The following is a 14,226-nucleotide window of genomic DNA, read 5'->3' on the forward strand; positions in this document are numbered from 1 at the left end:
AGTATTTTCTATCTCCAAACAAAGCACAGTATAAATCACCCAGCACTGCGCATGTCAGAAATAAAATGTAAATGTCTGAGAGAAATAAGTAGATACAGACATATTAGAATAGTAAAGCATTATGTTATGTTGGCAGCATACATGTGAGTGTCAATGCTATTAAAACAGGACAGAATGTCAACTTCAGGAATTTAAATCAGTGAACTAATTGATTATCTCAAACCGTCTTTTAGTACATACCGCACATACCTGCATTGGGTTGAATCTTTGTCTGAAGAGAATTACAATTGGATGACAATGATGGTGACGCAGTCCCAGCTGGCATTTCAAATGTGATTTTTGTGGAATTTCCAGAATCAGAAACAGAGACAGATAGCTGCTTGTGTCCTGTCTTGAAAGCCTTGTCGAGAAACGCATCACATGGGTCAAAGTGTGACAAATAAAATTGTTGAGGTCAACAGCTCATCATACCAGAACAAAATGAGAATATGTTGATCAAATCATGGCTTTCTATCTAGGCAGCCGCTGAAGCTCCTGCGGATGGGTGGAAATCCCCCTGACAAGCTTTCTAAGTCTTTTATCCGTTTCAATCTATCTGTCTCAGATACAGAACAAAGAGTAAATGTGTCTCAGCGTACATTATACTGTAACTTAGCATACAGTGACTTGTTTATAGTATTATTTTTCTGTAGGCATTTTGTTCTGGATCAAAATATTCCAGACTTCTGAAAAAGAAATGTTTCCTTTTCATACTTAATTAGGGATTTGTGTTATATTTACAACACATGTGGCAGGAAGCTAATACTTAAAAGCCTTGCCAGTGTAAGAGGCACCAAATAGCTATGCGAATTAAACATGTGTTTATCAGCTGTAACTGTCATCTTCTCTATCCGTGGGCTGTCTGTGGGGTCAAAAAGGTCAGTGCATCACCAAGGATCCACATCAGCAACAGCCAATTTCATTCAACGAGGCCAGTGAAGGGGGGCACCTGTACCCAGTGGTATCATCTTACCTGCAACACTGGGACATTGTCTGTGGCCATCTCTGAGCGGCCCACTCTTGAAATCATTTTGCGGAAGTTGCAGGCATTTTCGCACTTCAGGGGGTGTTCACACATTCGCGTGTGCATCATGTCTCTCAGTCAGACTGATATAGGGGATTAGAGTCTTAACCGTGTCATGTGTATGAAGAAACATTTACCTGATGTGTTTTGTTTGTGTTCCCTATGCGTGAGCTGCCAGAGGCTCAGGTGTAACACATACAATCCTCAACTCAAAGGGTGTTGGGTTTCTACCCGGCTGGCTGGCCAGCTACTGTTACCAGGCTACTCTCATCACTAATTCATCTACGCTCTTCACCCTAAAGCTCTGGGTGGTTGGTTGGTGGTTTAGGTGGATGGTGGGAAGGACAGAGCTTCTCTCTTTGCCAGAGCAGCGCACCACCGGGGCTCCCAGAGGAAGACCGTACCTGTGCTGGGGCCCGATGCAGAACGGGGAGGCTATGAGCCCACAGGACTCCAAGGCAGCAGGGGCCGAGACCACGGAGGAGCAGAAGGCCCAGAGCCAGAGCCAGAATCAGGGGGGTGTGGAGCCCACAGCGCCTCCGCTTCCTCCTCCTTCACCACCACCATCAGGGCCACCAGAATACCCGAGACCCAGGCTCATCTTCCACACCCAGCTGGCACATGGGAGTCCCACAGGCCGCATCCATGGATTCACCAACGTCAAGGAGCTGTACGCCAAGATAGCTGAAGTGTTCAACATCTCCCCCTCAGAGGTACAAGAACCCAGCTATGCATGTAAATATGATCAGCTTAAATAGTTGCTCTTCCAGTTTTGTGGAAACTTATCAAGATTTAAAAAATGATGTAATTCCTTTCTTGCGTTTCTGTTCTGAAAGGCTGCAGCTGCAAATAGGTGTTAGGTTTCCATTCTAGGCTTTTTTCCATGATGCACTATTGAAGATCATTTGGCCTCGCTACTGTCTGCCAGACTTTGTACTTGTTTGGGCCTTGATCAGGATCAATAATGGGAACAAATAACAGATAATGTCATCTAGTCAGTAAACACCACACATTTAACACAACACGTTACCGTAATGGAAGTGGCTTTAGAGCAAAACACATAGAAAGAAAAAACAGGTGATAACATTGTTGCTTTGAAAGGTATTCAAATGACATAGTTAGGGAAATGATAGAGATAATAAATGCCAAGATACCTCAAAATATGCCCAAAACCTTTGAGGATATGCGTAGACAACTAGTTACAGTTAATGGTTACAGACTATTATTGTACTTATTTTGCATAATTCACAGGAAATAATCTGATAGGTGACTATCAGCATTAAGTCCAGCCAATGCGTCATTTCAGCTCACACAGAAACCAAAGTAAAGATAGATAGATAGATTAGATACTCAAATAAAAATATCCTCTCAAATGGGCTCTCTGGTGATTTAATGTAAAAGCAGCAGAGGCAGAAATAGTCCCTAGTATGAAGCTTCAAAAATGCAAGAGCCTACATTTCCCATAATGCAGACATTAGAAACGTTTCATTAAACCATTCCAGCACTGTAAAAGCCCTCATCTTTCAAACTTAATTTGAAACAGAGGCTTTCTTTAATAATGTTGTAGCGTCCAGGCACAATCCCAGATAATCCCTCAATCACATCACAAGGGTTATTTTCTCAGACTCGATAAAGCTCCCCCAGAGCCACATAGGACATTAGAAAACAGCTGTTTTCATAGTCTTAGTAGAACTCCACATGCCTAGTAAGCTGATCTTGGTGTGGAAAATGGTGGAATTCCCATTTAGGATGCTCCTATAACTAATATTGCCCATCTACTCATGCATTGTGGGACTAAACAGTTAATTCCTAATACTGTAGGAGATCAGAAGTGTGTTTGCTGTCAGGTTACAGCAGGCAGCTGCTCACTAGGCCAGAATTCTTGAGAAGGAGTCTAGTCGCTTAACTTTTAGTAGGTCAGGTCTGGCCCAACCACACTGCAGCCTGATACTGCTCTCAGTACTCAACACAGCCAAAGGCCACTGACTTACTCCATGTATGATATCAAAAACAGAATTATCACTAGTTACACTTGGCCTTATTTTTGTGTTTCACTCAGGCATTCAGGTGACATTTTTACAGATCAGCTGGAAGTAGATGCAACAGTTGAGTGATCAAAGAACGTGTAGGAGGAAGTTGATGGTTTAGGGAAGACAAAGCTTTTTAGGTGGAGGCAACTGATTTTCTGTCCTGTGCACATTTTGCCTGCAGACATTGGTAAGCTAAACCGAACTGTGGTAAATGGAACATTAAGCATCATTGGGAAAATTTACAACTGGTATCCTAGTACTTGTTAATTGTTAAAAATGATGTTTGTTGTTTGAGCAGTACAAAGTTATACTACACTGATCGACTGTAAAAAGAGTTAAACCTCCTTACATTTCTAAGTGAGGATGATGATGGGCGTGCACGCTGCTGCTCTGCAATGCTCCCCTGCATATTACGGAAAAAAACACAACAGAACAGTAAATATTCAACACGGCTTTATCTACTACTTCATCATGCGAAGGCCATCATGAAGGCTTTTCCTATCTGTCTATCACTACCTGTTGGACATAAAAGACTGGAGACGTAGTGATATAGACCAATTTACGTTTCATAGGAGCTAACCTTGATGAGTTTATCAGACACCTACCAACCATGGTTGTGTCTTATCTGTTGGCCTGTTTCCTTATGTTACACAAGAGTCATGTGTCAATGCTAATTGTCTATTTTTGAAAGAAACTATCAAAGGATGTTATCACACCACATTACAACATGGACTACACTCACAATTTTCAAGGATCACTGTTATTAATCTTATTATATTCTCACTGGACACATGTAGTTGACAAGCTTACCCAAATTGACTTATGATGAATGTACAACAGAGGAATTGACTGATAAATTGCCCACAGGGCAGCATGGTGGTTATATATTAGTCTCAGGCATGCTTGTCCAACTGAATTAGAAAGTCTAAATTCCTGTGAATGTGTTTGTCTTCCTATATATGTTAGCCTTGTGTTAGCTCGGTGGCCTATCCAGGGTATAATCTGCTCAGTGTGTGCTGGAAAAATCTCCAGCAGTCCTGAAAGAATAAGCTGTTTAGATGATGGTTGGGAAGATTACTATCAATATCAAGTAATGCAAAGGTTGGAGCCTTACATTGTAACAAACACATAACAAAAAATAGGAAAAAAATGGATCTTTCAAACCTTGAGCCTTTAAGATGTTATCAGGGTAAGCAGCCACTTCTAAAAAAAAGTTTATGTCTCATACAACTATAATGCTGCAAAGTTGGATATCTAATTAATAGATTAATAGATGTGCGTATCTAAAAGACCTTGAATTTGCAGTCAGACTTCTAGATACAAGGCTTTCAATGGGAATTATCATGCAATTAGTATGTGATCGTGAGAAGTGCAAGAGTCTCCTTGACCTGATGTGGACCGAGCAGCAGTGGCATAAAGTTAGAGTACAGCCAGATGCAGAAGACGACCTTGGACTACAGTCAGACTTTTCCACTTGCCAAGAGAATTACTATGAGCAATATCTAACAGGAACTGCTTCAAGTGAGATAATAAGTTCACTCAGGTTATCATGAATTTCCGTTATGGATTATTAAGTCAAACTTTAACCTCAGGTTTCAGAATTCCAAATTTAAGACTGACAGCAAAACAACAAAAACAGCTTTTTTTTTTTCTTTTCCTATTCTGTAATAGCTCTAAACTATAGAGAAACTATTAAAAAGGGCTGCCTAGAGTTTGAAGAGCTACTATTAAATCTAACATGTTGAGTTCAGCAATGTCAAATGTGCATATGCTGTTCTTGCTTAGTTAGATTCGATCCCTTCTAGATGTTTTAAAGAAAAGTGTGTATTACCATCAAGTACTTATCATCTTTTAATTCAACCACTAACCATTGAAAATGAAAATGACTTATATACTGAACTCCTAAAACAACACAAAAAAACAGTCTGATTCTGACATTTATAGGCTCAGACATAAATCTTTAAATATACAACTTAATGAATTCATCACGTTCATTGCTCACAACAAAATGGCCACAATAGCAAAATCAAATTGTTTGGCTCTACTGCCCTCTGCTGTTGAATATCTATATAGCACAGCTAAAGCTCATCTGCTTTGCTTTTGCAAGAAAACAGGAGGAACGGGATGAAACAGCAGCATAAAAGTCATCAGAAACATCCACCTGATTTCCATCAATCCATATCTTCCACATCCACTCAAAGATTTCAGCAAAAGTTGAGGTTCTCGAGCAATGTCACCAACAATATTTAAACAATCACAATAAGCCTGCTTACACTTCAGTGGTCCAGTTTAAAGATATATTGGGAATAAATAATAATAATGATAGTAATAAAACAAAACTCACGAAAGACGCTAATTTATTGAGATTGCTGTAGATTCAACTTTGTGAAGCTGTAGTTTGTGCTGTCGTTGTTATTGGATTACTTTATATTGCATTTACATTTGCAGGAGTGTTGGAGTGCAGGGGTTATTAACAGAAACTGTTTCCTCCCCTCAGATCCTGTTCTGCACCCTTAACTCTCATAAAGTGGACATGCAGAAGCTACTAGGGGGGCAGATCGGACTGGAGGACTTCATCTTTGCTCACGTCAGGGGGGAGACCAAAGAGGTGGAGGTGACAAAGACAGAAGACGCATTGGGCCTCACTATCACAGACAACGGAGCTGGATATGCTTTCATCAAGGTGATCAAGTAGTAGAGCAAAACTGGCTGGAGGACAGCAAACTAAGATTTCTCATTACTCATGAGATGATTACTCATGAGTTTTATTGTAGAATTAAAGACGGACCTCAGTGAAATAGCTCAGGAGTCCTCAGTTGGTCGTCTAACCTTTCACTCTGGTACTGTGTTTAAAAATGTAAACCGTCTTTGCCAAGTGGTGAGGATGTTCATCTTTTCTTTTAAAACATAAAACTTTCAGGGTTTAATTTGTTTCACTCTTATTTTGTGAGACAAAGATTTAGGTTACATATGCACAGTTTTATGATATTGCTAATTTAATATGAGTAGATTATCTACAGTCCTATACTGGAAAATGTTGAATGCAGAGCTGAATATTGAATGAAGGGTGCCCTGGGCTCAAGCTGGGCAGCAGTCCTGAAAGAATAAGCTGTTTAGATGATGGTTTGGGAAGATTACTATCAATATCAAGTGATGTAAAGGTTGGAGCCTTACATTGTAATAACAAAAAATGGGAAAGAAATTGATCTTTCAAACCTTGAGCCTTTAAGATGTTGTCAGGGTAAGCAGCCACTTCTGAAAAAGTTTACATCTCATACAACTACAATAAAGCAAAGTCGAGTGAATATTGAACGAAGGGGGCCCTGGGCTCAAACTGGGCATCGACACGCATGTCAAAAACGTCAATCTGTTTCTTTCAGAGGATAAAGGAAGGCAGCACCATTGACCAGCTGAAAACAGTGTGCGTTGGTGACCACATCGAGGCCATCAATGACCAGAGCATCGTAGGGTGTCGACACTACGAGGTTGCTAAGATGCTAAAGGAGCAGCCGAGAGGCATACCCTTCACTCTCCGCCTGGTAGGACCCAAGAAGGCCTTTGGTAAGTGGAAAATGTTTCTCGATGGCTGGGCCACACTGTCATGTGCAGAACAGACAAAAACTTGGAAATTCTACACACAGACTCTTTTAGTTAGTCACAAATGGTGGTTGACAGGTAATATTATCTATAGTTGGTATTCTCCTTTAGTACATTTCTGTTTTTGGTAGGTGGGTTCCTCTAAAAAAAGGATTACATTCATGTAAGAGGCTCTGATTGGATGGATTTGGTCCGATGCTACATATTCTTATACCTTGTATGCATGTGCATGTGCTGGTGTTACTGCATTAATTGAGTTTGGGCATCAATATTAGTAACACTTTTTAGTTTTCGGACTAAACGTGTCTGTATTCATTCCCTCCAAATCCCGTATCTTGTAATCATTCTGAGATATAAATCCCATCCTACATTAATCACAGAATAAAAACCAGGAAGTGAAAACAATGGAATAAGCAGCAGGGAAAGCACCATTACTTTAAGCTCTCAGCACACATAGGAAGCTCAAGTGTGCGTTAGCCGTGATTCATAACACAGACATTTAATATCATTAGCACAGAAAACTGCCCCCTGGGTGTGTGTTTTTTTTTAGGACTGTCTCAGGCAGTCCTACAAATCAGGAGGCCTCTGTTGTTCACAGATGGCCTCAGTGGTCGATAGATGAAAGCATTCCCTGATACTTTTCCAGATCTCATCAGACAAACAGGAAGAGGGGACAGGAACATTTTAGAGAGTGCTGGGTATCTGCCAATAAGCCTGGAAATGCAATTAATCTTAGCAGTTACAATTACTGGGCCAGTGTTATGACAGCGGTTGGTATGCTTCAGCCTGAGGAATGTTGTGTGACAGCAGACGCTCTAAAGTGGCTCTGTTAGGATTTAATATTGATAATCAAATCAAATAATCTATAAAACAAGATATTCACAGTTTAAAAGTGTTAGCAAAACACAAACAAAATTGAAGTAAATTTAGTTCTTGTTTATAATCAGAGAAACTGGTACTTTGGTATTGAATTTTGGCAAAATATAAATATGCAGTGCATTAGAATCAAACTCTGAACTCTTTAAATTCTGTTACTGTAATACATTTTCATTCTCAGTCAAGTACAGATGAAATTAAAAAGGCTTAGAGGGATTTTTCATTATGTTAGAACAACAGGAGAAGCCGAGGTTCTTCAAAAAGTGGCATTGCCGCACAGCAATGCTTTTCAATATTTTAAGGCTTGTTGTTAGTTTACAATTCAGCCCAGCATTTAACCTACCTTTAACCTCAAAAACTCAGTTCCAAAAATAAATGGTCAACCTTATGTGGACAGAATTTTTGTGCACAGATGGGAGAGGAGTCCCCACAGTGTAACTGTGTGAACAATGTGCTGGAAACAATAACAGAGAGAAAGAGAGAGACAGACGTGGAGAGAGGGAGAGAGAGAAGGAGAGAGAGAGGGAGAGAGAGAGGGAGAGAGAGAAGGAGAGAGAGAGGGAGAGAGAGAAGGAGAGAGAGAGGGAGAGAGAGAGAGAGAGAGAGAGAGAGGGGGAGAGAGAGAGGGAGAGAGCACATAGTACCTCAATTTTTCATATGCTTTGCAGTCACACAGCAGCACAGCAATCAGTGCCAAAGAAACTATAAATATTTAATCCGAATGTACTTGTTGTACTTTCCTAGTTGCTGGTAGAGAACCCAAAAGGCACTCTCATTTACATTTCAGCCATTTATCTGCCAGAAATAAACATGGGCATACACATTCATTGGGTTACAGCGACTTACTTAAAACCAAGTCACTGACAGGCAACATGGCATCTTCCTCTAATTTTTGCTGTAATAATTGACATGGTTATATCTTAAATTACACTGAGAAAAGATTTATTTTGACCTGAGAAGTTTATTAAATCTTAATCTCAAGTGACATCACCAAATATTGACCTTTTGTTGATGACCAAAATCTGCTCTTAGATGGAACAAATTCTTGTGCATTTTGAACCTGTGACCTTTTTTCGCCTGCTCCCTTTTCCCTGATAAGAAATGTTTTACCTGTCAACGGTGCAATAAGTGGCTTATTTGTTGCCTCTGGTTTGGAATATAGACAGGAAAGGAGGAAGTCCCATTTTCTAAGTGGGTATAGCAGACTGGGCTATCAGACAGGAAACCTAATCCACAGTCAGAGGGCTGCTTTCCTGTTAACAATCACTATATCTAAATAATTGACAAAACATTCTCAAACTAACATCCACACGCTCCTTTGGTCAGGTGCTTTTGACTATATCAATTTTAATGGTTGAGTTTTCTAAGTTGATATGGAAGTGTAGATGTTAAAATGCATTCATATAAAAATAAAATAAAATAATGATAATAATAATAAATAAAGAAATACAGAGAATATTCAGGTTTTTTTTCTCATTAATTTGTAAGCTTTTTTATCTGCCTGTGGGTAAATTGTCCTTAGGTATACAGTAGCTTTGTCTACAGTTGAAAAAGAGTAGCCGTTCAGTATCTGGTGTAAGTGATGAGCGGAGCAGAAACACATCCCATCTTTTTGCCGTATAAACCTGCCAGTCACAACATTCATGGGTGTAAATGAAATATCTTAATTATTGAAACACACACATGATGGTTTGTTGCCGAATCTGAATGTGATGGATTAGATTTCATGCGTAAAATGATTTATTACACTAATTACAGTCATGAATATAGCAGAGCTGGGACTTCATTATTGCGCTAAATGTCAGAAATTTTAGCCCAATTGAGTGCAAGGTAGTGCACAGAGAACCATAACGTCATTGTCATTGTGGGGTTGCAATTGTACAGCACTGCATACTGGACTTCTGCATGTGTTGAAGTGGCAAGTGTTGAACTTGCCAGTTGAACAATTTGGTTGAAGAGGAGAAACACCAACACACACACACATACAGCAGTGTGTAAAACAATAGTGTAATACAGTACACTGTAGTTGCTCTGCATTCAAAACTCATTTTGTGATGCTCAAGCAACATAACTGTGTTCATTTTCTTTCAGTCAGCTGTGTGTGTTTTCCAGGATTAATTATAAGCCACGACAGCTAAACCTTTACACGTGCCACACTACATGATCTTACAGTGTTTGTGACTAAGGTTGGCAGCCACTGAGGCAGCTACTACTGTCACAATTATAAAGGCAGGTGTACACGTGATTCATAACCTTCAATTCAAATGATCAATAGGTGTAAGCTTTATGTCTCACATCATTATTCTACACTACTGAGATTGTTTCAGGCCCATGTGTAGCTTACTGAGGGACAAACAGAGCATCCTGAGAATTAGTCACAAACGGTGTCAGCGTGACATAACTGATGGTGACCTCTGACCTCTCTCAGGAAAGGCTTTAATTCCCCCTTGGAATCAGTGACGTGTAAAACTGAAAACAGATGTAGATGTCCACGCAGTCCCTGGGGTGTGTGTGTTCTAAATAACTATTTGGAAAACACAATGACAGTATGCATTCAACATGTCATAACCAAACTATGAGCTCTATCATTATTATTATTATTATTATTATTATTATTAGACTTTAAATTCTTTTTCACAGCACTGATTCTAGCTATGCTAGCAGCTCTGTGGGATGGATCTATGAGCTAGATTGTCACAATTCTAATATGCACATGTTTAAGATGTCTTACGTTGACCATGTTCATCATCTTAGTTTAGCATGTTAGCATGCTAACATTTGATAATTATCGCAGATCAAAAAACTGATGGGAATTACAATTTTTCCAGGCATTTGGTCCTAAACTAAGGGGTTGTTGAGACATTGCACCCAAAAACAAAAAAAAATGCTTCATGGTGGTGCTAGAAGAAAAGACATAAGATCATCAAAGTCAGTAGAATGCATCGTCAGCAAAACATGCACATGTACAACATTTTGTTCCATACCATGCTGTTGATGTTGAGGTACTTCATTGGATGTGAAACCCTTGATCTGCCGGCAACAGTAGACGAAAAACCAAAGTTCGCCAAAGTCAGTAGGATTCATCCTCACAATTTTCAGTTGGAATGAATATGGTGAAGAGACTGACCAACAGACTGACATTGTCATCAGTAGAGCCACTGCACCACCGTGGCTAAAAAGGACACGATGATGCTGTGATCTTTACATGTAGCTCTAAGCAGCTGATTCACAGTCGGCAACTGTAAGACAAACAAAGTTATCAGGTTTATTATTCAAATGGGCAACAGATGGATTGGAAATCACTGAGCCACATTCACTCCATAAAAGAGTGCTTCCTTTACTGGAACTTCAGTGGCATACTAACAATAACAAGCTGACATTATTGGCATCAGAACAAGGCGATTTGAATTGCTATCATTTGAATTGCCATTGTGTTGGTCTTTCTAAAAAGAGTCTTTGATAGGAAAAATATATTGTGCTGGATGAAGTTTTGGCAGCACAGCAGTTTCTTGGGAAATGATAGAAGAAGATCACAATGGTGCCACCTGCTGCAATTTCAAATATAAAATTCAAGCTACAAGGACACATGACCAGTGGGAAGAACAGAGCGAAAAAACACCACATCACAGCTAAATAAATAAATAAAAATCCCACCGATTGTCTTTTCAATATGATTAACTGTCCTGTTTGTTGTGTCTGGGTAGACATGATTGGAATGAGGACCAGAGCGCCAAAATCTAACGAGGGCAAGATGGTGAACGGGAGGGAGACGCTGCGTCTTCGCTCCAAAGGTGCTGCTACGGTTCAGGAAGTGGTGAGTTTTACACACTCTGGACGATGACTGCTTAACTTCTTGATGTACTCAGATACTGACATGCAAACACACATCTATGTAAAGACATACAAAAACACACACATGCAAAACTGTTTGTTTTTTTTTATCTCATCTTGAACATTATTTGTTTGAGGTTTTTTGAGGTGCTGAGTCATGCTAGAAGAAGAAGATCCCCATATGGGACTGAACAGAGCTCAACTGAAGTGAACACCACCAGTTGGCTCCGGTCATACAGTCACGCATATCCGCTTTTCCTTATCAAACAATGTCTCTCAGCTTTGTTGCAAGAGACCACTGTACTGAAAAACAAAGCCATTCTTACTTCCTACACTTTAATGCAGGATGTTTCACATTAATCTGACCTTTGATGTGTAACCACAGACCATATCAGCTTGAGAAAGTCTGGAGGCTGAAGAGGTTCACTGGTTTTCAAGAGGGGACTTAACAAACACCTACCAGCTACTTGATTTTATCACCTATAGTGTAAACTTTGATATATTTATATAACATAAAGATAAGTAAGAAACAATAGCCTAGACTGTTCTTGGCTCTTACATGTTTTGGCATGAGAAGATATGCTCTCACTGAATTTATATCACCATATTTAGAGCACGAACACCACTAAATTTCCACTTACACTTCTGTATTTTCCTGCCTGCTCTGCCAGCAGAATGAGTTTGAAGAACAGGCCACCAAGAAAGTGGATGACCTGCTGGAGAGCTACATGGGTATCAGGGATCTGGAGCTGGGTAAGACCACCCACATACACATTTGAGTCCAAGTTTGGATGTGAGAGGTGATGGTGACGGTGTCAGTGGTGTTTACTGTCTACGATGCTTCGCTGCCTCTCTGGCATGCTGGGATAGACTAGAACACTTCAACTCTTGGATGGGGTAAAGGAAAACTCCTCCTTAGATTTTATACTCAACACCAAGTTGTGTGTGTTTTTACTATGTTCTTTTGGAGTTCCTGTTTTCTCTCAACATGTTTGACCTTTAATTAGACTTCACCCGGGGAGTGGTGGAAGAAGCCTCAATGACAGTCAGAAACTCAACATCATAGGCCATCTGCAACCTCATGGTCTTACTCTCTGTGGATGAAGTTTGCTCTGTTGTCATGGGGATGTCATGTGTGCCATTTGATTCTCAATTGAGCAATAGAGGAAAGGCCATAAAAAGACGCTGAAAGCTTCAGAAAAAATTACAAAGCGGACCTTGAATTAAGATCATGGTCAAGGGCAAGAGAAAATTTGACATCAACAATAAAATAAACAGGGATAAAAGGCATTCGTGGGCTGTTTGTATTCAACGGAATATCATAACGACTAAAAAAAATTACAAAGAATCATAGTTTATTGTTGTTTCTTGTCTATGTTGAAGGTCTTTAGATGAATCAGGAATTTGAGTGGGACACATATTTTACTTAACAGCGTCAGTGAATCAGTGGATTTTGCCCTTTCCCAGACCTCCGAGGCCAATGGCCTGATTTCCAAATGGTCAACCAATTGTGAGAAAAGTACTTGAGAAAATATGATTTACTTTCATAGCTTGTTTAGAGCGTCATAGTGAGGTTGTCTGTTGCTGACTTTTAAGGACAACGTTCAACAACGTATCATGTACTAACATGAGCTAACAAGCTAACGTTCAACATTTAGATTATAAGTAAAACATTAAACGGGGGATATTTCTAAATTATGGCAAATTAGCTTTTTGTCTCTTTTTGTCTTTGAGATCACATGATTAACTCATCAATTTTATGGGGTAAACACCTCGAACAAGTGCTAAAAAGAACCCGCCCACGGTCAAAATTCCCCTCTTTTCTGCAGCAACCACCATCGTGGAAGCGGGCAAAGACAAGAAGAACCCTGATGACTTTGCAGAGGCCTTGGACTCAGTTCTGGGAGATTTTGCTTTCCCTGATGTGTTTTTGTTTGATGTATGGGGAGCTATTGGAGACGTCAAGAATGGTAGAATTTAGACATTTATCATATACACAAGCATACACACAAAACAGGGGGAGGGCTCTGTTGCCTGGTACATCAAACTGGAAACAAAAGAATGTGTAGAAGATTTTAATGTTGCCTTCCCAGTCCTTGCATTCATTTTTTTATCACGTTCTTTACAACCGTGGCAGCAATTAATTCAACCATTCCCTTTGAATAGTTAAATGACAATAATTAGCTCATAAGTAGATATTTAATGTTAATATCAAATCATTGCAAGAAACCCAAAACACAGAGAATCGTAGTTTATACATACATAAATATGGTATAGTTTTTAGATACATATGTATTGACATTAACCTTTACAGTGTAAGTATTCAACTGATGATGTTCTGGGTGGAAAACAGTGACAGCAAAATTTGCAGGTTCACCAAAATTCAGGCTTATTCCCATTTTGATTTAGGGCAAAAGTTTATGAACATAGAGTATTGCATAAAGGATATGTTAACAGTGGGTCAGGACACAACTGCATAAAATTGCAAAATCAGCCAGCCATCTGAGAATCAAGGAAGTTAGATAAGCTACAGTAAACTTTTTTCCTTTGATGAAGACCCACTGGGAAAACAAGAGAGGAACAAAGAGATTTTTGGGTCATCCCAATGTCAGAATGTGTTATTATAGTTCTCCATTAGCAATAGCATATTCTAGTTAAAGATCTATGTGCATGCTATAAAATATCTACAAGCAGATTGCAGCTACATTTATATATCTCATTCATGGTCATCTGAACACTGTATCATCTGGGAATGTGTGTCAAGGGGGATAGTCTCTAGCTGAATAGTATCTGCAATTCATATTTTCCCACATGATCATTTCTGTCAAA

General features: G+C 39.5%; 1 protein-coding gene across 1 annotated transcript; it reads left to right on the plus strand.

The window, feature by feature from the left end:
* The first annotated feature begins 1,482 nt into the window (after nt 1-1,482).
* On the plus strand, nt 1,483-13,378 carry gipc3 (GIPC PDZ domain containing family, member 3). The gene is made up of 6 exons (XM_070832754.1): nt 1,483-1,776; nt 5,591-5,776; nt 6,474-6,654; nt 11,271-11,380; nt 12,069-12,150; nt 13,227-13,378. Exons 1-6 carry the CDS (start codon nt 1,483-1,485, stop codon nt 13,376-13,378), a joined length of 1,005 nt encoding a protein of 334 aa, XP_070688855.1.
* The last annotated feature ends 848 nt before the right edge of the window (nt 13,379-14,226 follow it).

The sequence above is a fragment of the Pempheris klunzingeri genome, chromosome 6, assembly GCF_042242105.1.
Source record: "Pempheris klunzingeri isolate RE-2024b chromosome 6, fPemKlu1.hap1, whole genome shotgun sequence".
In the NCBI taxonomy this organism is placed as follows: Eukaryota; Metazoa; Chordata; class Actinopteri; order Acropomatiformes; family Pempheridae; genus Pempheris; species Pempheris klunzingeri.

Excerpts from the sequence above, each read along its gene's own strand:
- gipc3 (XM_070832754.1), top strand. The coding sequence starts at position 1,483 with ATGCAGAACGGGGAGGCTATGAGCCCACAGGACTCCAAGGCAGCAGGG. Across the intron at positions 11,381-12,068 it reads CTGCTACGGTTCAGGAAGTG|CAGAATGAGTTTGAAGAACA; the intron begins GTGAGTTTTACA and ends CTGCTCTGCCAG. Across the intron at positions 12,151-13,226 it reads TATCAGGGATCTGGAGCTGG|CAACCACCATCGTGGAAGCG; the intron begins GTAAGACCACCC and ends TCTTTTCTGCAG.